Below are 25,956 nucleotides of genomic sequence, written 5' to 3' on the forward strand. Positions count from 1 at the left end.
AGGGCAACTAGTACTGTTTAAAAGGAAATAAATATGGCAGCCTCCATGTCACTCTCACCTGGGTTCACGGTAAATTACAGTTAGCTCCGCCCTCAAACGGTCATGGCCACGCCCATTTTTTTGCCCTAGGTACGCCACTGCCAAGCACTATACTTTGTTATCTCTTTAGTTGCTGATATACTTGTATTATTGGTGATTCTGCAGATCATCATATAATCAGGTATATATCTGCATTATAGGTGATACTGCAGATCACCTAATAATCAGAACTCTGTTACTTGCTGACACCAATCGTTACAAATAGTCAACATGAGCTTCCGAGGACACTGCTCTCTACTTCTGCGCACCTTCTTGTAACGTTCTGTAACTGTATGCTGTATATATGCCTAAATGCAACTAGCATAGATGTAACAAAGAGAAAGCTGCTTGATCTAGTCACTAGGGAGAGATCATGTCTGCATGGAATGCATAAGATTCTACAGAACGTTTGCTTTGCCGTTTGCTTTGCCGAACGAAGATATAAGATTGCTACTGAATACATCTGTATATTTGTTTTACAAATAAACTCTTGAACCTTTGACAACGTCTAAGAAGTTCTATCACCTATGCTGTTTGCTGTGATGAGTGTCAAGTTATCACACTTCCTGTGATATGGTGCCGAGCGAAGGTGTAGTGTCATTGCCAATAGCAACCAACAAATATTTATTACAATTGGTGCCATGAAACCCAGTGCTGTCTCGCAGAAAAAGGCAGAAGATGCTGGGAGGCTTATCAAGAAAGATAAGTGAGTGCAGGGCTGCAAGGAGCCCGGAGCACGGAATGAAGTTCGAGTAATACAGCGGTGAATATCTAGGATGTCAGAAACTGTGCCGTACACACAGTTAGTGCCAAAACAGCATCCAGAGAAGGAGCAATCCCGGGCGTGCGGCCAGGCAAATTGCCGTGAGGGGAACACATGGATCCACTGAGCGGGGTCTCAGAGCTCCAAGGGCGTCCAGAAATTTTAAAGAAATATCTGCCGGGGCTGTATTAAATTCAAGGAACGTCTGAATGAGCAGGCAAGTTTTTATTTGTTTGTTGATATACAGGTTTTTTTTATAATGCATTTTGTGCTGTGTTGCACTGTTTTGTTTTTTTTGGCTGCGGAGTCAGTCCTGAAGTCCTCACCCCCTCCCACGAGTCTTTAGAGAGGGGTATAGGGGGGAAGGGGTGCAGCGGCTCAAGTATAGTATGCGAGAAGAGAATGTTATGTTTTTTCAGCGGTATGTTGTAATGTCAGTTTCAGTGCATAGTGCAGCGTACGTGTCATTTGTGTGAGAATGCATATTTCTTGTGGTTTACGTATGAAAGTTTGCTGAATGGTTTCAGTTTCAATATATGTTATTGTTCGTTACAAGGGATAGCAGGGGTTGTGGTTTTTGGTCTGTTACGGAGTTCCGTTTGCAGCTCTATGATAAATGACACAGGATTATGTGAGTTTGAGCGAAGTTTCAAGATGCAGGTTTTGTGTGTCTGAATGTTGCGTGGGATTGCAAGATGTCCTGCAGGGTAAATCATATGTTGAAAATGTCAATGTGTATGCATTGTTTTTTTCAAAAGGTTTGCATTAAGATTAATGTCTGGCAGGTTCCAGTTTCCAAGATGGTGACACAGCTCAGGGAAGGGCGGCCCCAACATTGGTGACAAGTGAAGTTCACGTAGGTGGAGGGGGGGGGGGGCTGGAAGAGCCCACGGTAAGGCACGCCCTCAATGCCCATAGAAGCAGGCAAGCTAGCGTCATGTCAGTGAGGGTGGAGGCCAGGGGGCTAGGGATCCAGGGATCAGTGCTGTGCAAATGGTGCACCTTGCACGGAGCAGCAGATCTGGAGATCCATAGAGGGGACAAAGAAACTCTACAGAGTATCTGATTCCAGATTATTTTCTCATAGTCTGGTCAAGGGGAAAAGAATGCCAGAATATGTGAAACAGGCAGTTGCTATGAGACAATCATAGTTACTGAATCATAGGAAGTGTCTTCAAGCACGGTACATGGAGACACATAGATTTCAGATATTCCCCTGAGATTGATTTGCAAGAGCAGATCAGGGTGGTATCTGTGGAGGGTTACTTAAGGGATAATTCCTTTAGGTGAAGTACCATAAACAGCGGTGCAACATGAGTTCCCAGTAGAAAGGGGGGGGGGGGGGGGAACAGTACATAAGGGTGTACAGGAGGTGGAAAAAAAGGAGTTAACCAATCCAGGTGTCTGGTCTGTTGCCGCGGCTGCAGAGCGGTGAACATTTTTTGGGGGGTTTGTCGTGGACAGGGCCAGAGATTGACAAAGAGGTCGATGATGGGCTGTTTGTGTGTTTTTTTCTTGTCCACTGATTGGTCAAATACATTTTTTTCTAGCTCCTACCAAGTTTAGCATAAAGAACAGAACTGAAAGCAGTTCAAGGGGCAATTAAAAAGATGCAAGGAGTTGCCATTTACAGAGGGACAATGTATCAGTAAAATGTTTGCCATAGGACTACCTACCTAGTGGGCATTCAGTGATTCTCATGCAGGCATATGAAGCTGGCATGCGTAGCCCAGTGTAGTTAACGTGCAAAGCACACCTTCCTACAGGGAGGTAGCATTTTTTTGGGCAAGTATAGAGGTAGTAGCATTGGCAAACATTGGTCAGAGGTTACAACAAACAGGATTTCTAGCAGAGCTGGTTGCGATCGATGAAGTTCTAGGTAAGTAAACGAAAATGGGTAAGAGCATTGCAAGCTCAGCTAAAAAACAGTCTGCAGGTAGCAGCAACAAGTGTGTGGCATCCGTACTCCGTACATACTGCAGCCGAGTATGTACAGGTGGATGAGGTAAGAGCTTCCAATGAGGTAAGAGCTTCCAAAGGTAAAGTCAGTTAGAGCATATTTTAAAAAGGTAAGTACTTATGAAATTGGACATAAGGTAGTGGAGAGGAGTTTAGCTCAATTCTACCAAAAAGATTAAACAAGGTTCAAGAGAACTATAAAGAAACAAGATCAATTATGGTATACATTGATCAATCTGAGGTGTACAGAGTAAAAGCCCACAGGGCGAAGCCCAAATCATTAATAAGAATTGATTTGTTTGTATTTTGGTTTCAGGAGTTTGGCAATATGGAATCGAGAAAGTTGAGGTGCTGGCAGCAGAGACAGAGACAGACATGTCAGTCGAATAAGCGAAAGTTTCCAAAGGCCAATCCTGTTTCGGAGAACAGCAAGATTTCAGAGATCAGAAAGAGACTAAAAAAACTGACTGAATAAAGGATAATGCAAATTGCTAATGTTTTTCTTTCCCAAGGAGGTGCTCTCATAATGAAGAGTACCGTGCTGATGGTGATCCTAGGTTGCCATTTCGTCCTAGGAGACCGAGGAGAGGACATTCTCATGAACAATAAGGGGTTAATGAGAACACAGGGCCCAAGCATGTTTGGAGAAAAAGGTACTGATCCTTTTGCACTTTCCTCTGATTGGTCCAAATGGACCGAACAGGGTAGGAGGAAAAGATCACTAGTGCCAGGTGGAAACAAATTTCATGGCACAATGTTGGTGAATGGTATGAAGGGTCAGGTGTGCTGGAAGTGTGATGTGAATGGCAGCGTTTCAGTTCTGGTACAAAGTCGTAAGAATCGATATCCAGTCACCTTTTCAGGTAACCAAGAGGGTGGGGAGAGCGATCCCGAGGAGGGTAGAGTCAACACAGGTAACACCCTCCTCACTACATGGTTCACCATATGAGACAATGTCACACAATCCATATTCAGCCACTTATCCTCATTCTAGATGGGTAAGTGAGGAGGGACTCTTAATTGAAAGATTGCAGAGAGTACATTCTTCCCGACCTAAAGTACACATTTTGCCTCAGGGCATAAGGGGGGCAAAGGTCCAATCAGGACAGTTTGGGAACATCTTTTGTCATTGAGATGCTAATCAATTTCCCAGAAGAAAGAGTACCAACAGTATTCTTCTGGGGAGGGCCACAAGGGTTAACATGGGATGTGAGTTTAATGGATCAGGGGACTTTTTGGAGTAGAGAGGTAGAATCCTGGGATACATCAGGTAGCACCCCGGGGACTCTCTATAATGGAAGGGTGATGGGACTAAAACAAGGGAGTTTAAAAATAGCGCCCTTAGGAGGATGAAGGACCATGGACATACGTTTTTTGCAACTCACAGTCCCTAGAGTTTAAAGGTCCAAATAGATCTTGCATAATAAGAAGGGAAACCGTGATGGTAAAAGTGGGGGTCCCCACGACTCCTAAAGCTCAGGTAGTCACCCTGCCAGTGACTACCCAGGAACCCAACCTACCATCATGTGATACACATCAAGTTGTAAAAAGTGGCCCTTTTCAGCTAAATCCAGTGCTGGGCCGAAATTACGCATGAGCGTAATTACGCATCGTAATTCAATATAAATTTACGCGTAAGCGCTATTCGTAAATTACGGTCTTACGCGTAATTATTTACGCGTAAGCAGTAAAGTGGTATCGTAATTACACTGTCTACCGTAATTGCTAGGTATGCGTAATTTTACGAACACTTACGCGTAATTTTACGCGTAATTACTAACATACTAACATCCTAAGCAACCAATAGTATCTTCTCCCGCCCTTCAGTATAAGCGTACGTTTTGACGCATACGAATGATATGTACGCAATAACTGTCACATTGACTGCTATTGCGTACATATCGTCCGTATGCGTAAAAAAATACGCATTAATGGGTATTACGGCACTACGCGTAACATCATAGTGTAAGCGCCTACATTACGGCATCCTTACGCGTAACTGCGTAAGTTTACGCGTAATTACAGTGATGTACCGTAGATAATTTCCTACGTCGTAACCGTAATTGCGTAATGCGTAATAGCGTAAAATTACGCGTAATGATCCGTAAGCGTAGATTTTTCCATTACGACCAGCACTGGCTAAATCAACTGAGGGCGACTCCAGTTATCGTGGAGGCCCAGCTTCAATTGATCACTTGGCAGATTAACTTAGAAGAGTGGGTAATATCTAATACCTACCCTAGCTGCAGCACTGTCGCTGCCACCCTGGTACAGGCTTTTATGTCATGGGCACATTCCACAGGGAAAAGTGTAGCCAGAAGAAGGTCCTGGGATTTAGCAGATACACTCTTGGGAGGCATGAGCGCTGGAATGGGGGTAGTAAACAGTGTAGACATAGAAGGTATGGCAGTGGTCATTCAACAATTAGGCACGTTGGGACAACAGAGTGTCGGTACCCAACATCATCTGAACTTGGTTTTGGAACAGTTAATGCACAACACATATAAAGTTCAGGGGTACACTCAAAGGCACATTCAAATAATTCTTCAGAAGATGATTGCACATGCTAGGGATACTGCATGGGAAACAGCATGCCTGTCTATGCAGACCGAGTTAACAGCGGATTTTAAGATAATGGCTCAAGCCTTATCAGAAGGTAAAACTCCTTTACAACTGAGACTTGACAAGGAGAGATTTATCGATTTTCCTGGGGAATGATCTTTTGCATGGTGGCACCGAGATGTCTGGGTAAACAGGTGGAAAGGGTGCGACAATTCTTTATGCACCGCTACTTCCTTAGTTCCTACCGATGGAAAAACCCAGGTAGTTTTTACAGTATTATCACTGGGGACACCTGTTTCATCCACACATGTCTTACACCATGACCTGAGAGGTCAACATATTTTGGTGCTAGACGGAGAGGTGAAACAAGTAGATTTGTCATGCTGACAATTCTCAGAGAAGTACCTGTGTTTGCCGGAGCAAGTCAGATTTAGTGAGGAAGCATGCTGGCTCAATAGCACAGAATGCACAGCTGCCATTTAAAAGATCCACCCTAAAGCCAAACCAATATCTCCGGTGGCTGAAGGAAAAGTTTGTTTTTTAAACATGATGTCTACTGACACATTCATAGTACACTTTCATAATTGTTCCTACAAGGTTGATCTCCCAAGAGGAACTTATTGTGTGCGCGGAGATCCCATATGGATTCAGTCGTCAAGGTAAGAGAACTCTAAAGTTCAAAGCTCCAGAGGAAGAGCCCATCCTGAGAGATAACACGCCATGGGACAAATGGGTAGAGGTCTTGAAGCAAAACCACACTTTGTTACAATGGTTAACCACTTGAGGACCTAGGGCTTTCTACCCCTTAAGGACCGGCCACTTTTTTTCCATTCAGACCACTGCAGCTTTCACGGTTTATTGCTCGCTCATACAACCTACCACCTAAATGAATTTTGGCTCCTTTTCTTGTCACTAATAAAGCTTTCTTTTGGTGCTATTTGATTGCTCCTGCGATTTTTACTTTTTATTATATTCATCAAAAAAGACATGAATTTTGGCAAAAAAATGATTTTTTTAACTTTCTGTGCTGACATTTTTCAAATAAAGTAAAATTTCTGTATACATGCAGCGCGAAAAATGTGGACAAACATGTTTTTGATAAAAAAAAACCATTCAGTGTATATTTATTGGTTTGGGTAAAAGTTATAGCGTTTACAAACTATGGTGCAAAAAGTGAATTTTCCCATTTTCAAGCATCTCTGACTTTTCTGACCCCCTGTCATGTTTCATGAGGGGCTAGAATTCCAGGATAGTATAAATACCCCCCAAATGACCCCATTTTGGAAAGAAGACATCCCAAAGTATTCACTGAGAGGCATAGTGAGTTCATAGAAGATATTATTTTTTGTCACAAGTAAGCGGAAAATGACACTTTGTGAGAAAAAAAAAAAAAAGTTTCCATTTCTTCTAACTTGCGACAAAAAAAAATGAAATCTGCCACGGACTCACCATGCCCCTCTCTGAATACCTTGAAGGGTCTACTTTCCAAAATGGGGTCATTTGTGGGGTGTGTTTACTGTCCTGACATTTTGGTGGGTGCTAAATTGTAAGCACCCCTGTAAAGCCTAAAGGTGCTCATTGGACTTTGGACCCCTTAGCGCAGTTAGGCTGCAAAAAAGTGCCACACATGTGGTATTGCCGTACTCAGGAGAAGTAGTATAATGTGTTTTGGGGTGTATTTTTACACATACCCATGCTGGGTGGGAGAAATATCTCTGTAAATGACAATTTGTTAATTTTTATAACACACAATTGTCCATTTACAGAGATCTTTCTCCCACTCAGCATGGGTATGTGTAAAAATACACCACAAAACACATTATACTACTTCTCCTGAGTACGGCGATACCACATGTGTGGCACTTTTTTGCACCCTAACTGCGCTAAAGGGCCCAAAGTCCAATGAGTACCTTTAGGATTTCACAGGTCATTTTGAGAAATTTCGTTTCAAGACTACTCCTCACGGTTTAGGGCCCCTAAAATGCCAGGGCAGTATAGGAACCCCACAAATGACCCCATTTTAGAAAGAAGACACCCCAAGGTATTCCGTTAGGAGTATGGTGAGTTCATAGAAGATTTTATTTTTTGTCAAAAGTTAGCGGAAAATGACACTTTGTGAAAAAACACAATTAAAATCAATTTCCGCTAACTTGTGACAAAAAATAAAATCTTCTATGAACTCGCCATACTACTAATGGAATACCTTGGGGTGTCTTCTTTCTAAAATGGGGGCATTTGTGGGCTTCCTATACTGCCCTGGCATTTTAGGGGCCCTAAACCGTGAGGAGTAGTCTTGAAACGAAATTTCTCAAAATGACCTGTGAAATCCTAAAGGTACTCATTGGACTTTGGGCCCTTTAGCGCAGTTAGTGTGCAAAAAAGTGCCACACATGTGGTATCGCCATACTCGGGAGAAGTAGTAAAATGTGTTTTGGGGTGTATTTTTACACATACCCATGCTGGGTGGGAGAAATACCTCTGTAAATGGACAATTGTGTGTAAAAAAATCAAAAGATTGTCATTTACAGAGGTATTTCTCCCACCCAGCATGGGTATGTGTAAAAATACACCCCAATACACATTATACTACTTCTCCCGAGTACGGCGATACCACATGTGTGGCACTTTTTTGCACCCTAACTGCACTAAGGGGCCCAAAGTCCAATGAGTAACTTTAGGATTTCACAGGTCATTTTTGTTTCAAGACTACTCCTCGCGGTTTAGGGCCCCTAAAATGCCAGGGCAGTATAGGAACCCCACTAATGACCCCATTTTAGAAAGAAGACACCCCAAGGTATTCCGTTAGGAGTATGGTGAGTTCATAGAAGTTTTTATTTTTTTGTCACAAGTTAGCGGACATTGATTTTAATAGTTTTTTTTCACAAAGTGTCATTTTCCGCTAACTTGTGACAAAAAATAAAATCTTCTATGAACTCACCATACTCCGTACGGAATACCTTTGGGTGTCTTCTTTCTAGAATGGGGTCATTTGTGGGGTTCCTATACTGCCCTGGCATTTTAGGGGCCCTAAACCGTGAGGAGTAGTCTTGAAACGAAATTTCTCAAAATGACCTGTGAAATTCTAAAGGTACTCATTGGACTTTGGGCCCCTTAGCGTACTTAGGGTGTAAAAAAGTGCCACACATGTGGTACCGCCGTACTCAGGAGAAGTAGTATAATGCGTTTTGGGGTGTATTTTTACACATACCCATGCTAAGTGGGAGAAATATCTCTGTAAATGACAATTGTTTGATTTTTTTACACACAATTGTCCATTTACATAGAAATTTCTCCCACCCAGCATGGGTATGTGTAAAAATACACCCCAAAACACATTATACTACTTTTCCTGAGTACGGCGGTACCACATGTGTGACACTTTTTTGCAGCCTAGGTGCGCTAAGGGGCCCAACGTCCTATTCACAGATCATTTTGAAGCATTTGTTTTCTAGACTACTCCTCGCGGTTTAGGGGCCCTAAAATGCCAGGGCAGTATAGGAACCCCACAAGTGACCCCATTTTAGAAAGAAGACACCCCAAGGTATTCTGTTAGGTGTATGGCGAGTTCATAGAAGATTTTATTTTTTGTCACAAGTTAGTGAAAAATGACACTTTGTGAAAAAAAACCAATAAAAATTAATTTCCGCTAACTTTTGACAAAAAATAAAATCTTCTATGAACTCGTCATACACCTAACAAAATACCTTGGGGTGTCTTTTTTTCTAAAATGGGGTCACTTGTGGGGTTCCTATACCGCCCTGGCATTTTACAGGCCCAAAACCGTGAGTAGTCTGGAAACCAAATGTCTCAAAATGACTGTTCAGGGGTATAAGCATCTGCAAATTTTGATGACAGGTGGTCTATGAGGGGGCGAATTTTGTGGAACCGGTCATAAGCAGGGTGGCCTTTTAGATGACAGGTTGTATTGGGCCTGATCTGATGGATAGGAGTGCTAGGGGGGTGACAGGAGGTGATTGATGGGTGTCTCAGGGGGTGGTTAGAGGGGAAAATAGATGCAATCAATGCACTGGGGAGGTGATCGGAAGGGGGTCTGAGGGGGATCTGAGGGTTTGGCCGAGTGATCAGGAGCCCACACGGGGCAAATTGGGGCCTGATCTGATGGGTAGGTGTGCTAGGGGGTGACAGGAGGTGATTGATGGGTGTCTCAAGGTGTGATTAGAGGGGGGAATAGATGCAAGCAATGCACTGGCGAGGTGATCAGGGCTGGGGTCTGAGGGCATTCTGAGGGTGTGGGCGGGTGATTGAGTGCCCTAGGGGCAGATAGGGGTCTAATCTGATAGGTAGCAGTGACAGGGGGTGATTGATGGGTAATTAGTGGGTGTTTAGGGTAGAGAATAGATGGAAACACTGCGCTTGGGTGGTGATATGATGTCGGATCTGCGGGCGATCTATTGGTGTGGGTGGGTGATCAGTTTGCCCGCAAGGGGCAGGTTAGGGGCTGATTGATGGGTGGCAGTGACAGCGGGTGATTGATGGGTGGCAGTGACAGGGGGTGATTGATGGGTGGCAGTGACAGGGGGTGATTGATGGGTGATAGGTGATTGGCAGGTGATTGACAGGTGATCAGTGGGTTATTACAGGGAAGGACAGATGTAAATATTGCACTGGCGAATTGATAAGGGGGGGTCTGAGGGCAATCTGAGCGTGTAGGCGGGTGATTGGGTGCCCGCAAGGGGCAGATTAGGGTCTGATCTGATGGGTAACAGTGACAGGTGGTGATAGGGGGTGATTGATGGGTAATTAGTGGGTGTTTAGAGGAGAGAATAGATGTAAACGCTGCGCTTGGGTGGTGATCTGATGTCGGATCTGCGGGCGATCTATTTGTGTGGGTGGGTGATCAGATTGCCCGCAAGGGGCAGGTTAGGGGCTGATTGTTGGGTGGCAGTGACAGGGGGTGATTGATGGGTGATAGGTGATTGGCAGGTGATTGACAGGTGATCAGTGGGTTATTACAGGGAAGGACAGATGTAATTAATGCACTGGCGAATTGATAAGGGGGGGGGGGGGGTCTGAGGGCAATCTGAGCGTGTGGGCGGGTGATTGGGTGCCCGCAAGGGGCAGATTAGGGTCTGATCTGATAGGTAACAGTGACAGGTGGTGATAGGGGGTGATTGATGGGTGATTGATGGGTAATTAGTGGGTGTTTAGAGAAGATAACAGATGTAAACGATACATTTGGGAGGTAATCTGACGGCGGGTTTGCGGGCGATCTAATGGTGTGGGTGGGTGATCAGATTGCCCGCAAGGGGCAGGTTAGGGGCTGATTGATGGGTGGCAGTGACAGGGGGTGACAGGGGGTGATTGATGGGTGATAGGTGATTGGCAGGTGATTGACAGGTGATCAGTGGGTTATTACAGGGAAGAACAGATGTAATTAATGCACTGGTGAATTGATAAGGGGGGGTCAGAGGGCAATCTGAGCGTGTGGGCGGGTGATTGGGTGCCCGCAAGGTGCAGATTAGGGTCTGATCTGATAGGTAAAAGTGACAGGTGGTGATAGGGGGTGATTGATGGGTGATTGATGGGTAATTAGTGGGTGTTTAGAGGAGAGAATAGATGTAAACAATGGATTTGGGAGGTGATCTGATGTCGGATCTGCGGGCGATCTATTGGTGTGGGGGGGTGATCAGATTGCCCGCAAGGGGCAGGTTAGGGGCTGATTGATGGGTGGCAGTGACAGGGGGTGATTGATGGGTGATTGACAGGTGATTGACAGGTGATTGACAGGTGATCAGGGGGGATAGATGCATACAGTACATGGGGGGGGGGGGGGGGGGTCTGGGGAGAATCTGAGGGGTGGGGGGTGATCAGGAGGGAGCAGTGGGCAGGGGGGGGGATAAAAAAAAATAGCGTTGACAGATAGTGACAGGGAGTGATTGATGGGTGATTAGGGGGGTGATTGGGTGCAAACAGGGGTCTGGGGGGTGGGCAGGGGGGGGTCTGATGGGTGCTGTGGGCGATCTGGGGCAGGGGGGGTAAAAAATCAGTGTGCTTGGTGCAGACTAGGGTGGCTGCAGCCTGCCCTGGTGGTCCCTCGGACACTGGGACCACCAGGGCAGGAGGCAGCCTGTATAATACACTTTGTAAACATTACAAAGTGTATTATACACTTTGTATGCGGCGATCGTCGGGTTAACATCCCGCCGGCGCTTCCGTATGGCCGGCGGGATGTTGCGGCGGGGTGAGCGGCGCCAGGCGGAGGCGGAGGATCGCGTCACGGATGACGCGATCGCTCCGCCCATGCCCCTACAAGGACCGCCGCCAATTGTCAATACGGCGGTCCTTGCGGGGTGCACTTCCCGGCCGCCAATTGTACATACGGCGGTCGGGAAGTGGTTAAACAAACAGAACACTAAACTAGAGGTGATATTTCACCATGATCAAGGGGATCTTAAAGATATTCAGGTAAGTTCCAGTCTGACCTGGTGGAAAAGGTTTCTGGCGATGTTCCAGGGACACTCGGACTGGGCCTCTACAGTTCAAAACTTCTTTTTACACCCACTGGTCGTAATGATGGGGATTGCAATCTTGGGCATCATTACACAGGTGAGTTTGTGTGTGAAATTACGCAAACAAATCAACATGGTTAAGAGATTGGTTTTAGATAAACAATCTCATAAGCCAATATTTCCAAGCTAACCGGCATACAAGGTTAGGTTTCTAGCTTTCAGCAGTACCTATGATGATGGAGCTGATTGCTTGAAGGCACCAGGGCACTGCTCCGTTGCTTAACAGACAAACAAGTTTCACTTTTCCATGAACATGCAAGTTTGTAAGGCATACGCATGTGACTCAAATGTTTAGAGTTTGGTCAATAGGGACCTAGAAGTAGGGCATTCCCATAGAGCCTGGTTAAAAGTAGGCCAAGAGGTCTTGCTCTCTCTCCCAGAGATAACCACCTAGAGCAGAGAAAGTGTGTGAGCACGAGCATCGAAAAGTGAAACAAAAAGAAAAGAATCATGGGTACTGTCTGAACCAGAAGAAGGGATCTGCAGATCAGGCCTTTCAGGGGGAGCTGTTAGAATTTAAGTATGATATGCTTGAATTCATAGGCCTCAGTTACTTTAACTGAGTTTAGTTAAAAGACTTGATTTGCATAGAGTCTCCCTTTAAAGGGATACTTAAGTCAAATAAAAAAAAATGAGTTTTACTCACCTGGGGCTTCCCTCAGCCCCCTGCAGCTGTCCGGTGCCCTCGCAGCATCGCTCCGATCCTCCTGTCCCCGCCGGTGGCTGCTTCCGGTTGCGGCGACAGCCGCCGACAGGCTGGGAACGCGAGTGATTCTTCGCGTTCCCAGACACAATAGCGCCCTCTATGCTGTTATTGCGGCAAGAAGGCCGCAATAACAGCATAGAGGGCGCTATTGTGGCTGGGAACGCATAATTCTAGAAGATCCAAGCAGATAAAATATAAACATGGTAAAATCCTAGCCATAGATGTAGAACAGCAGGACACACTTTTTTTAAACAATGTTTTATTTAGTTTTAAGTTATCAAAAGAGCATAATCATACAGTTATTGTACTTCAAATCAGGGACATTTAAAAACCATAAAATTGCAGAGCAGACCATGTATTCCCCCTTCTGCATCAAACAAACCTGTTAGACTTTATATAGTGCAAATTTTCTAAAAAATGCCAACCCTTCCCTCCTGCCCTTTCTCGTCCCATGCTGGCCCCTTACCCCTTGATCATGAATGATCCAAACAGAAAACATAAATAAACACAGGCATTACCCAAAAAATACACCATCGAATACATTAACGACAGACCCTCCCAATGCTCCAGATATATAATTCCAAATCCAACACTTCAAGAGCACCTTTCAAGTGTTCGATCAAATACCACTCTGTCAGCTGGAAGTTACCCATCAAAGTCTTTCTCTCTGACAGTTAATGACTACTACTATAGAAAGCATCAATAGAAGTGATTATTACCAGCACAGGACCAATAAAGAGCTAATACTACGATTGAGAGAGGGCCCCTTGTGGCCCATCTGGCCCAAGGGGCAGGGTGTGATTGCAGCCTCTGCATCCCCTACTGCTACAACATTATCAGAGTCAGAGGGCAGGCAACCAGCTAAGATAAAAATAAACTTATCCTTGCCACTACTTAAATAATCTGAAATAATGTGTAGAGTCTACTATTAGAATCTTGCCCATCTTCTGACACATAACTAAAGACACATAGGTCCCTACTATTGCTTACATTCTTCCTGCATGTATGATTAGCAAGGGCCATGCCTTGTCCCAGAACTGAACAGGGCAGCAGGTCCGTCCACATTAGGTAATCTGAACTTGGGGCAATGTGGGTGTCACACGCCCCCTAGTGGCTGGACGGCTCAATGCCTTCCACCTAGTTCCAACACACAGACCGGAATCAGGAGATTTGGGCGCATGAGACAAGTGGACAAAAAGGGCGCCCCCATTCACTCCCATTATAAATATCGTTTAATGGGCGCCGAACAGGGAAAAAAAGGCGCTGGAGATTATTAACGTTTTAACAAATGGCGCCTGGAGATTTTTAAGGATTTATAACTATGTTTGTGATGATTTAACTTTACTAAATGAGCCCGTGACGAATAACGTTTATAAAGATACTAAATCACTATTTCTACAACATTTCTAAAACATTATTATCCACCCAAAAAAATTATTTACATTTTTTTATTTACATTTTTATTTATTAATGTCTGTAAAACATTATTATCCATAGGGGGTCTTAGGTTTAGGCACCACCAGGGGGGTCTTAGGTTTAGGCACCAACAGGGGGGGTCTTAGGTTTAGGCACCAACTGGGGGGTCTTAGGTTTAGGCACCAACTGGGGGGTCTTAGGTTTAGGCACCAACTGGGGGGTCTTAGGTTTAGGCACCAATAGGGGGGTCTTAGGTTTAGGCACCAACTGGGGGGTCTTAGGTTTAGGCACCAACTGGGGGGTCTTAGGTTTAGGCACCAACAGGGGGTCTTAGGTTTAGGCACCAACAGGGGGTCTAGGGGTTAGGGATAGGTACAGGGAGGGTTTTTAACAAACGTAAATATAAGTTTCAGTTTACAAACAGGGAATATTAACGTTTTAAGATTTGCCGATCTCATACACATTATTTAGTGATTTATAAATTCTTAAAACACTATTTGTAAATGAAATTCTACACAATATTTCTATAAACGATAATACTGTTTATCGTTTACACCACGCGCCCTTTTTTCCCGACGCCCTTTTTTGATGTACGCCACAGACCATCCAATCTAGTGGATGCAATCGATGTGCAGAAATTATTGGAATTGGGTAAACAGACAGGCCAGGAGGGAACATGCGAGTGATATTTTTCAATTGAGCAGAGGCACCAAAAGAATAAAATTAGCTAAAAAGGTTAAAAATAGAGGAGACAGCAGTGGACTTACCTCCTCCAAGTCGACTCAAGATTGTTGTATTATAAAATAAAACAATTTTATTTACACATTCCAAGATTCAGTGCAACGCGTTTCGCAGGCATGATCTTTCTTCATCAGGCAATATAGATGGAGTATATAACAAGTACAGGTCTAGTTCAAACTAAGCGCCTCTGTCTCTGTTCACATAGGTGCTTGGTTTGAACTAGACCTGCAGTTGTTATATAGCGTCTATATTGCCTGAAGAAGCAGGGTCACGCCTGCGAATTGCGTTGCACTGAATCTTGGAGTGTGTAAATAAAATTGCTTTATTTTATAATACAACAATCTTGTGTCTACTTGGAGGAAGTAAGTCCACTGATGCCTCCTCTATTTTTAACCTTTTTAGCTAATGTTATTCTTTTGGCACCTCAAAAATTGTCTGAGTCCTCCCTTGGTGGAGGAGTGTTACCCCCTTGTTCCTGATCTACGGAGAGTGACTTCTTATTTCTTAGTAGGGTTATGTCTAATCTCCCCATCTGCCTTCATAGTGGTTGCCTGAGAGGTAACCCTGGTTTGTAAGCATATTTATACTTGCTTTACTATTCTTCATCTATTTGCCAGTACTTCCTGCACTATATTCGAGCTCTCGGTGTCCCCCTTCTTTTGTGCAAGTGACACAAATACTTTAATACACAATATTTCAGGTACAAGACTGCCACCACCTCTGTATAAGGACAGAGGAATCTGCTAGCTAGGCAGAGCTAAGAAGAAAGGGTTAACAGTCTATTATTACTGAAACAATGCAATACTTCAGGTAACGATTCTTCAGAAAGGCTAGGAGTCTTTCTGTGGAGCTCAAATCAGGTATGTAGACGTAAAAATGACCTTAACTCATTTTATTGTAAATGCAATATAAATAATTAATATATGCAGAAAATTATTGAACATAACAATTATAGAGATGGGAGCCACAGTGTAAAATAAACAGGAAAAAACAAATAAGATGAATACTCAGTTTTGAAAGAAATATGTCCTTTGTGTGAAAGTCCAGGAAAGTTCCTTTGTTCCAGATGTCCGTCATGCTAGCCTGTGGTTCTCTTGCTAGCTTGCAATCCTTAGATGTTAGTAAATAGAGAACTTTTGCTGAAATTTCTGTGTTTCCTTTTATACAGATCTGCTCTGGGGGCGGAACTCAGGCTACAGCCCCTGCCCTTGAGATTAAATCAGCTCTTACATTTGGGGAAACTTAAAATCCCAAATATATGACATTTATATATATCAGACCACGTTCTTTGCACACAAATAATAATAGCAAATTCACAGTCCCCAAAGAATATGGATCACATTAATGCCAGACATAATTAGTATGTGACATTCCGTTACTGAGAAGTGGAATAATGGCTGGGGTTTCTGTCAGCCCCCTGAAAGAGGTATGGGAATGGTCGTCAGGCTACTAGTGATAAAATTATATACTTTTCATATAGATCACAAGTATGGTATCTTTTAAAAAGGCAAAATAAGAAAGTATAGTTATTAAATATAGCTGGGACTCTTGGCTCTGTTTAGTCTGTGTCCTGCTGTGCTGGAGGCTTCCTCTGCCAGTAGCAGGCCAAATGGTGCTTCTCAGGCTAGAGTTTACACTTAGTTGTTAGCTGGAGGATGCTATCTCCCAGACCAAAGATGCTCCATGAAAGAAGGTCCTTTTGTCCCAGGTAATTAAAGAAAAACATTGTCATCCCCAGAATAGCAGCTTGTATCCAACTGGAATAGGCAAGACCCCAGGCCTTTGCTCTCTAGTGCAACTACAAATCCAATCTGAATTGTAATGTGAATCACAAGCAGTGCAGAAAAACGGTTGTGATTTTTCATGTTTCATTCCTGACAGTGGGTCATAGTACATGTTTGTGTGTGTGTGTGTGTTTGTTTGTGTGTGTTACTTATACAGTATTTTATGTCAAAGGCATACTTGGCTTTGTGTATTAACAGTAGATGCAAAGTTCTCCACAATTCATTCATGATACAGTCCCTCACCACACCCAACCCTTTCAAAATTTTGTCTGGGATGAATTCATCTTGCAATACCTTAACCCAGGATTTGAAAAAGGACCTTTGTTCCTTGTGAAATGATGTCATTCTAATCAGGGGTGCCTCTAGCCATTTTGTCACTCCAGGCAAGAAATCCTGTGCGCCTCCCCCACGTGGCGGCCACTACGTCCTCGCCCCCCCACCCCCCGTGGCCCCCTCCCCATGTGAAAATAATTGTAATGCAGCAGCATTTCACCAGAAAATAATCATATTGCCGCAGCATTTCACCAGAAAATAATCATAATGTGGCAGCATTTCACTAGAAATTAAACTTACTGCGGAAGCGTTTCACCAAAAAATACACATAGGCAGGGCTCCACTTTCATGAGGCACAAAGGGGGACAGAAGGAAGCACAAAGTGGGACAGAAAGAGGCATAGGGGTACTGAATAAGGCACACAGGGTGACATAGGGAGGCACGGGGACAGAAGGAGATATGAGGGTCTGAAGAAGTCACAAAGGAGGACAGAAGGAGGCACAAGGGAACAGAAGGAGGCACACAGGGGGACAGAAAGAGGCACAATGGGGGACAAAAGGAGGCACAATGGGCGACAAAAGGAGGCACAATGGGGGACAGAATGAGACACAAAGGAGGACAGAAGGAAGTACACAGAGGGGCAACGGATGGTACAGGGGGACAGAAGAAGGCATGAGGGCCAGAAGGAGGCACAAAAAAGGACAGGAGGAGGCACAGGGGGACTGAAGGAGGCACAAGGGTGCCAGAAGGAGGCACAGTGTGGGGCAGAAGGAGGCACAAAGGGGGGCATAAGGAGGCACAATGAGGGACAAAAGGAGGCACAGGAGGAAATAAGGGGGCACAGGGGGACTGAAGGAGGCACACAGAGGACAAAAGGAGACACAAAGGGGGCAGAAGGAGGCATGATGGGGTACAGAAAAAAGCACAAAGGGGGCAGAAGGAGGCACAGGAAGACAGTAGGAGGTACAAAGGGAGACAGGAGGCACAAAAGGGTGACAGAAGTAGGCAGAGGGGGATGTAAGGAGGCACAGGGAGACAGAAGGAGGCAAAGGGGGACAGACAGAGCCACAGGGAGACAAGAAGGCACAAAGGGCACAGAAGGAGGCACAGGGGGCAGAGGAAGGCGCAGGGGACAGAAGAGGCACATGGAGACAGAATGAGGCACAAAGGGAGACAGAAGGAGGCAGAATGGGACTGAAAAAGGAACAGGGGCTAGAGGTAGCACAGGGGGGCAAAGAAAGGCACAAGGGGACATATGGACGCACAGGGGACAGAACGAGGCAGAGGTGGCACAGGGGGACTGAAGAAGGCATATGGAGACAGAAGAAGGCACAAAGGGAGACAGAAAGAAAAACAGGTGATCAGACATGGCACAAGGGACTGAAGGAGCCACAAGGAGACAGAAGGAGGCACAAAAGGGACATAAGGAGGCACAAAGGGGGGATAAGGATGTACAAGGCACAGAGGGACGCAGTGGCAGCTGCCTGCAACTTACGCTAAGCAGATGCAGCAGAATCAAGTTATAGAACACCCTTGGGTTGGGGCTTAGTCAAGGGGTTTGGCTTCATTCGGGGGCATGGCTTAATCCAGCAACATGGCGCCCCCAGGACCAATGGCACTCCAGGCAATGGCCTGTACTGCCTATGCCTAGAGGCTCCCCTGATTCTAAGGCCCTTATGTAGTTTAGACAAACTCACACAGATAAAGCTATCAAACTGCGTTGGTAAACCTATTGCTTGTACATCTCGAAATTGGGATCTCGCCATCGACTTGATTTGGAAATAGGGAAGAACATCTGCTCTTAATAAGAAAAAAATGCTTCTCAGCCCCATTATTTTCCCCCATCCACATCAACATATTGTCTAATTGTTTTAGGCCAATGTTTTCCCACCTAAATAAGCTGGCTTGTTGAATGATTGGAGGGAATTCAGGGTTCCCACATACAGATAAATCATTTGGCATGACATTAGAGCATGGCAGTTGAATTTTTTCCGGATAGAACGCCATGCTGCAATGGTGTCCCTGAACAGCTTTTTAAATCTGCAGTGAAATATTGCCGTAGGGTGCCTTGGCAGTATCATTCTAGCCTCAAGGGCATAGATAGAGAACCTATTATCCAGTCTCAAAAGTGTTGCATTAACGCAACTAGGTTCATAAGGTAGGCAAATTAAGCCTTCCCTTCCCTCCTCTTTAGGTAGCTGTAAGTTACTCCAGGCTATTCACTGGCTTTTTTTCTCGCTAGAAGAATGCCAAATTTAAGGCCTCGACCTTCCTTATGTCTAATGAGAAATGGTATTGTGTGCACTGGATATAACATGGGTCCCCTAAGAACCATTTTTATTGACTCTACCAGTCAGGCTTCATGAGATAGTCAATGAACACTCACATGCAAATTTTCGCGCACATTCTTTCACACAACTCATGCAAGAACCAATGTATACCTACAGCTAAGTCAAAAGCCAGGATCTTTGTTACAAGAATAACGTCTCTTGTGTAGTCCCATACACCGCGTAAAAGTCTCCAGTGTTAGTATGTGACTTAAGTCTGGCCCTGTAACATGCATAGTACAAAGATGCAAGCATTTAGTGCATCAAGCCTATTTGGTGATTAGGAGCACATATCCTAATGTTTTTTCCTGGGACAGATAGTGCATCAAACTGATCCCCCAAGGGAGGTAACAAAATACTTCCATATGTACCATAGAGATGACCCGAATAGTTCGAAGGCGAGCACAATTCGGCGAAGATCGTGTATTAGCACTCGCAGCGAGCACATGCCGATATTCAACACGACCCCATACATCATCATTGGGCTAAAATTTGACAGTTCACAGTAACCAGGCACATGGCAGCCAATCAGCCTGCACTCCCTCACGGACCTCCCCCCACCCCCTATAAAAATGCTGCAGCACCCACCATGTTACAGTCTTTCTTTGGCTGGAATAAAGAGAGGAAGGGACAGAGCTTGCTGGAGATAGGGAAAGCATTAGCTAGGCCTGTTCATTTTGATCCTCGCTGACTGACTTGCTGTTAAAGCACACCCAAAACAGTCCTGAGGACTACTTCATCTTTCTGCTGGTTTTTTTTGTGTGTGTGTGTGTGTGTGTGCAACACTCCACAGCCCACAGGCAGCCACCCAGAGCTGTGCCCAGTGCCCACTATAATTGTGTGTCACATTAGACACAAGCACAATAGTGCTCCAGGGCATCTGTTATTATCACTGTATTGTGTTTGAACTGTTGATGATCTTAGTGTCTGTCTGATAGTCAGCAGACAGAGCCCACTGGAACTAAGTCACACCTGTGCCCACTTTTAGTGATATTTAATTGTGTGCCACGTAACACACAAGCATAGTTTTACCACTACTGCTCCAGGGCATCTGTTATTATCACTGTATTGTGTTTGAATTGTTGCGTATCTCGGTGTGTGACACTACACAGCCAACTGACAACCAGAGCTGTGTACACTACTATTGTTGTTGCCACATTCAGTTGCAAGCATAGTAGCACCTCCACTGCACTACTGTTCACTTGTTGCAGGCACAGTACCCCAATAAAAAAAAAGACAAGCAGAGGCGCATGCAGCACCACACAAGCACACCTAAGGGCCTTACAGACTTGTTAGTGCTCAATCTCGGTAAACGCGGCATTTGGTCTGGCAGTGTGAAGCATGCATAAACCTTACATTACCACCTTGGACATTTAAAAGCAGCCCTTTATTCCTCAAATGTAGGAATGTACTGTGATTTCTGCCCTTTGGGCATTCCCCAATCCAGGTGTTAGACTCTTTGCAACAGGTTTCCATCACTTTTGTGGCCAGAAACAGTCTTTGTAGGTTTCTAAATTCGCCTGCTCATTGAAGAAATTGATCTACATATTTTGATAGATTGGCTGTCATGGACCCAATACCTGATATAATGGGTCCATGACAGCCAATCAAAATATGTAGATCAATTTCTTCAAATAGTAGTAAAAAAGACTGATTCATACATTAAGGACACAAAACATTTCATAAACCATCTTCAAGAACAAGACTGGCAGGACCACTATTGGATGTGCACAATTGATGTCACCTCTTTAATATATACGGTAATTCCGCATGACAAGGGGATACGAGCCACTGAGGAATTTCTAATTGAGGATAATTTATTGAAAGAAGAACAGATACAATTTATATTAGCTAGCATAGCCTTTATATTACAACACAACAATTTTGTGCACGAAGGCGAGAACTTCATCCTGACAACAGGAACAGCTATGGGGACCAGATTCGCCCCGGCCTTAGCAAACCTTTATATGGCACATTGGGAGAAACATGTATTATTTGGTCCAGAGGGACCTGGCGACAAACTTAAACTCTGGAAACGCTTCATAGATGATGCCTTCTTCATCTGGGCAGGTACAGAATCTTCACTACAGACTTTTTTGGAATGGATTAATATAAACACATATAATTTAAAATTTACAGCTGAAGTGAACAAACATCAAGTAAATTTCCTTGATTTAACAGTCTTTATTGAATCAGGAATCATACACACCAAGACTTATTTCAAACCAGTGGATACCAATAGCTTTATTAATATCGATAGCTGTCATCACTATAAATGGCTGAGCAACATCCCCAAAAGTCAATTAACCAGACTAAGAAGAAACTGCACTAAACTGGAGGACTTTGACTATGAAGCAGATAAACTTCAAGAGAGACTTAAGGTGGCCATACACTGGGCGATTTGCCATCAGATTCCACCAACAGATAGATCCCTCTCTGATATGGCCACCTTTACTGCAAACAGATTGTGAACCGATTTCAGCTTGAAACCGTTCACAATCTGTGATGGTGGTGCCGCCGCTCCTGCCCGCATACATTACCTGCTCCGCCGGCGCGAATCCCCGCTTTCACTGTTGTCTTCTTCGCTCTGGTCTGGTCTGGTCTCCGGCATGCTTCACTTCTTCCTGCCCAGCAGGAAGTTTAAACAGTAGAGCGCCCTCTACTGTTTAAACTTCCTCCTGGGCAGGAAGAAGTGAAGCATGCCGGAGACCAGAGAGCGGAGAAGACAGCAGTGACAGCGGGGATTCACGCCAGCCGGAACAGGTAATGTATACCCGCTGTATTGCGTCGGTCGTCGGGCATTCGAACGCCGCTATCGACGCACTCCCAACCCGCCGGCGATCGAGAAAAACCTTCCGCACGGACGGATCATCGGGAATCAGTGGGAGCGATCGATTTCAGACGGAAATCGATCGTACTGTCAGCGGTGTGCGCGGCAATTTCACAGCCGATTCAATCACTGTGAAAATCGTTAGGTGTATTGGCCCCTTAAAAGATAAAGGCTATCCAGAAGAAGATACAAGACAAGCGAGGGAGATAGTTAGAGGTCTAGACAGGGGGACTTTATTGGTAGACAAGGAGAAAGATGGAGGCAGCAGAGCTGAGGAATCAGACATTAGGGTAATACTAAATTATTCTTCACAGGCTAACGCCATAAAGAAAATCATTAACAAGCACTGGATCCATCTACAGGGGGACTATCTTTTAGCCCCAATTCTCCCCGAAATTCCCTCAATTACGTTTAAACGAGCCCCAAACCTCGGTACTATAACAGCTCCAACTATTAAAACTAGGAGAGAAAAGGAAAATCAGGGGTACTTTAAAAACTGTGGGTTTTGCAAAATGTGCAGAGAGAGTGCAATGCAAGTGCGACGAGTGACTGAGATTGTGTCCACAACCAATGGGAACAAATTTAAATTGTGGGGGGTGACTAATTGTGATAGTGCAGGTGTCATATATGTCATCAATTGCCCTTGCAACAGGCAATATGTCGGCTGAACGAAAAGACCACTGAAGGACCGACTTCAAGAGCACTACAGAAATATAAAGAAGGGCAATAGGAAACACCCATTGTCCCAACATTACAGAGAACACCATAATTGTTCGGTGAGGGGGACATGGTTTAGCACTACCCAGAAAGTGACCAGACCTTGGCGAGGTGGGAATTACATTGCTGAGATGTCAAGAAATGAAACAAGATGGATCTATAATCTGGAATCACTGGTGCCAATGGGCTTGATTAAGGACCTGGAACTTTTTGCCTTCTAGCATGATAGGTATGGGGCCTATTAATTAGACCTATTCCTCTCTTTCCCCTTACTTATCCCAATTCCCTCCCCCTCTTATCCTCGTTCCCCCTCCCTCCACCTTTTTTCCCCAAATCCTAAACTCAACCCCCTCCCGATTTTACCCTTTCCCACCTTGATGTGAATTCTAATTGGTCAACAGCAATTTACAGAGCTATATATTCCATCTAACCTATGAGCCAATACCGGCCAATGCATGTTTATATTTAGGTAACCCAAGGTAGTCATGTCAACCGTTTGATCTTATATGTTGGGCAATGGGAGATCTTTTAAATGCACTGAATGTTGCATTTCTGTCTGCTGTTGTGCTCTTCCCCAATTCTAAGTTATGAAATGACATTCAAAAACATATAAACATGCCCACAGACGCGTTGCATTTTCCTGTGCATTTTATTTGCATCATATAGTGTGAGAGACCGTGCTCCGTTTCTTTTTTCATCTTAGGGACCAATCCTTCCCATTCTCCACAACCTCTTCCCAAACATTTCTTTTACTTTTAACAATCACTCAGTCGCACTCTAGTCTAGCCAGTGATACACCTATATGGCTAGGTCTGCTGGCTGTATTTCTGCCACCTTTGTGGATGCCAAGTCCTATAACCTGGAAAACAGAATTTGTGGATGCTACAGCAATTGATAATACACGACATGGAAACAAAGGGGGTGTTTTAATGTGGTTTCCAGGGGCTCTGGCACATATAATTCTGGGTCACTTCCTGTGAATGGCAGATAAACACTCTCAGATTCGCCCAACTTCAAATGACAAAGTTCAAATAAGCACACAGATGCTATTCATAAAACTCACCACTAGATGGCAACATAAGATTTTGAATAAACAGCTGAATAGTTTGTAAGGAGCATGCCCAGGTTTTATAGGAAGTATTGCAAAAGTTTGTTCGTTGTCACACTTCAACTTCTGTTTTATTTTATTTCTTGAGAAGTTCTTGTTGGTGGCAGAAGGTAATATTTGTGTTTTGTTACACTGTTTAAACTTTTGTGCATTAGACTGGAATGAGCAGTCAATTATAATGTTTTGTTGTTATTGATGTTGTTGTTAGCTTATCACTCAGCTAGTGAGATTACTTGTGTCATTGTGCGTATAAATGTTATATATAATGAAACGTACTGTAGAAAATCATGCACATAAAATGGTACTATAGTGTGTTTTACATTACACTTGATAATGGTAATGCTGTGGAAGCAGGTGCAAGTAGGCAAGGGTGTATGACACAATGCATTTACAGACAGATCTTTGTTGTCACTCCCAGTATGCTGATCACATCTCTTGCAATAGGGTAGGACAACATTTCAAGCAGTTCTGAAATGTTTACCTCTGTGGCATTTGCACAACTAGCCTCTCTCCGTAAGTCAGGTGCTGATTTATCAAGATGGGTGGAAAGAAAACTGAATAAAAAATAGAGAGCATGCTCAGAGCAACTTTCACAGCCCTTGTTTCATTGAACATCTAGTGATTTGAAAAGCTCTTGCTAATGCAATGCTATGGGTGATTTTGATCAAATCGCATCGCTCAAGTGGGATCACACACATTGGCAAGAGCTTTTCAGATCACAAGTGCTTAGAAATGGCTTAGTAATGTACTGCTAGTGGTTCCAGGCCTGAGTCTATTGCTAGTGCTGGATCTCGCAGCTCTCTTACTAGAGTGGATCTCACACTCTCTTATTTGCACTTTGTAAAAATAAATGTGGTGGGGGCAGGTAAATAAAACTAATGTAGTCACAGTCCCTGTGCTCACAAAAAATATGACCCCTGTGGCTAGGGTCCAATTCGGTGCACTCCCCCCTTCCCCTGTATGTTTGTCAGCATGCAGACAGCTTATGCTGGTGTATGCGCATGGTGCACATGGACACATAACATTAGCTCCCTTGTGCGATTGGTAAGATGCACTGTCTTTCCCAGGAGAGGAAGTTAGGATGTGTGCTCCTAATCCACTGATAGGTTTGATGCAATGAATGTGTTTGCATGTCTGCACTATGCATGTTACAGGGCCAGAGTTAGGACACCTATGTTTACCTGGGTACTTCTACGCAGTATAGGTGACTAAGCATAAGAATGCATTCTTCTGTGAACTAAAACCCTGGCTTTTAATTTAGCTGTAGAGATAACAGTTGTGCCTGGATGAGCAAATCTGTGAATGCATTTGTTTGAACATTTGCATGTGAGTGTGCGAAGGGTTAATTGATTTGTGCTCACAAAAAAGATATGTCTACAACTAAACACAATGAACTTAAACTCTGAAGTGAGTCTACTTTCCCGTTTTTAACTAGTATTTATGTAAAGCACTATAGGTAATGCTAAATTGCTGCATCCCTGTGGCAAAATGAGGGTTTTATACCCCCCAAAATCCTCTCTGCAAAATCCACTACATTCTTGGTCGTGGATTTTGCTGCTCATGGAGGCAGAGCTTTGAGCTGCAGCTCTGCCTCCATGCGCGTCAATCCACCGCGTATCTCCGCCTCTCCCCCACCCCTCTCAGTGAAGGAAGATTGAGACGGGGAGAGGCGGTGATCAGCCGGGATTGACGGGCAAAGAGGTAGAGCTACAGCCATAAGCTCTGCCTCTATAAGGAAGTGCACCCCGGACCTAGCAGAGGGGAATTGTGGGGTATAAGCCCCTCGTTTTGCCACGGGGATTCTGCGGTTCAGCATTACCTATAGTGCTTTACATAAATACTAGTTAAAAACGGGAATTTAGACTCACTTCAGAGTCTCTTTAACCTTAAGTTTGAATGAATTACAGAATTACTACACAGGGGCAAGAGGGGGCATTGCCCACTCAAATAAATGTTGTGCCCCCTCAAGCAGTTGGGGTGGCAGCGAAGAGAAGAGGGAGCGATGGGCACAACTGTGGGGAAGGGGAGACATCTCCACCACCCCCCCCCCCCCTTCGCTCACCTCGGGCTCCCCCTCTCTCGCTCCCCACTCCAGATATGAGTGGCTGGTGGTGGCAGAACACTTCCTCTATTCCCAGCACGGGAGATAGATCTGTGCGCCA

General features: G+C 44.5%; 1 protein-coding gene and 1 long non-coding RNA gene across 5 annotated transcripts in view; both read left to right on the forward strand.

The window, feature by feature from the left end:
• LOC137546475 (ultra-long-chain fatty acid omega-hydroxylase-like) overlaps positions 1 to 25,956 on the forward strand; it is a 179,284-nt gene that overhangs the window by 49,199 nt on the left and 104,129 nt on the right. The window contains exon 1 of one of the 4 annotated variants that reach the window (XM_068268992.1): positions 22,726 to 22,915. The exons of 1 other annotated variant lie outside the window; for it this stretch is intronic. In XM_068268992.1, the coding sequence (XP_068125093.1) occupies positions 22,909 to 22,915 (7 nt within the window). In that variant the 5' untranslated portion in view covers positions 22,726 to 22,908. Of the gene's footprint in view, positions 1 to 22,725; positions 22,916 to 23,829; positions 23,905 to 25,956 lie in introns of those variants that run through there. 2 more of the 4 variants (XM_068268991.1, XM_068268993.1) reach the window with 2 other exon arrangements.
• LOC137544356 (uncharacterized) lies at positions 754 to 3,288 on the forward strand. The gene is made up of 2 exons (XR_011025828.1): positions 754 to 1,058; positions 3,117 to 3,288. It is a non-coding gene; the product is annotated as an uncharacterized lncRNA (long non-coding RNA).

Source organism: Hyperolius riggenbachi, chromosome 2, assembly GCF_040937935.1.
Source record: "Hyperolius riggenbachi isolate aHypRig1 chromosome 2, aHypRig1.pri, whole genome shotgun sequence".
NCBI classification, from domain to species: Eukaryota; Metazoa; Chordata; class Amphibia; order Anura; family Hyperoliidae; genus Hyperolius; species Hyperolius riggenbachi.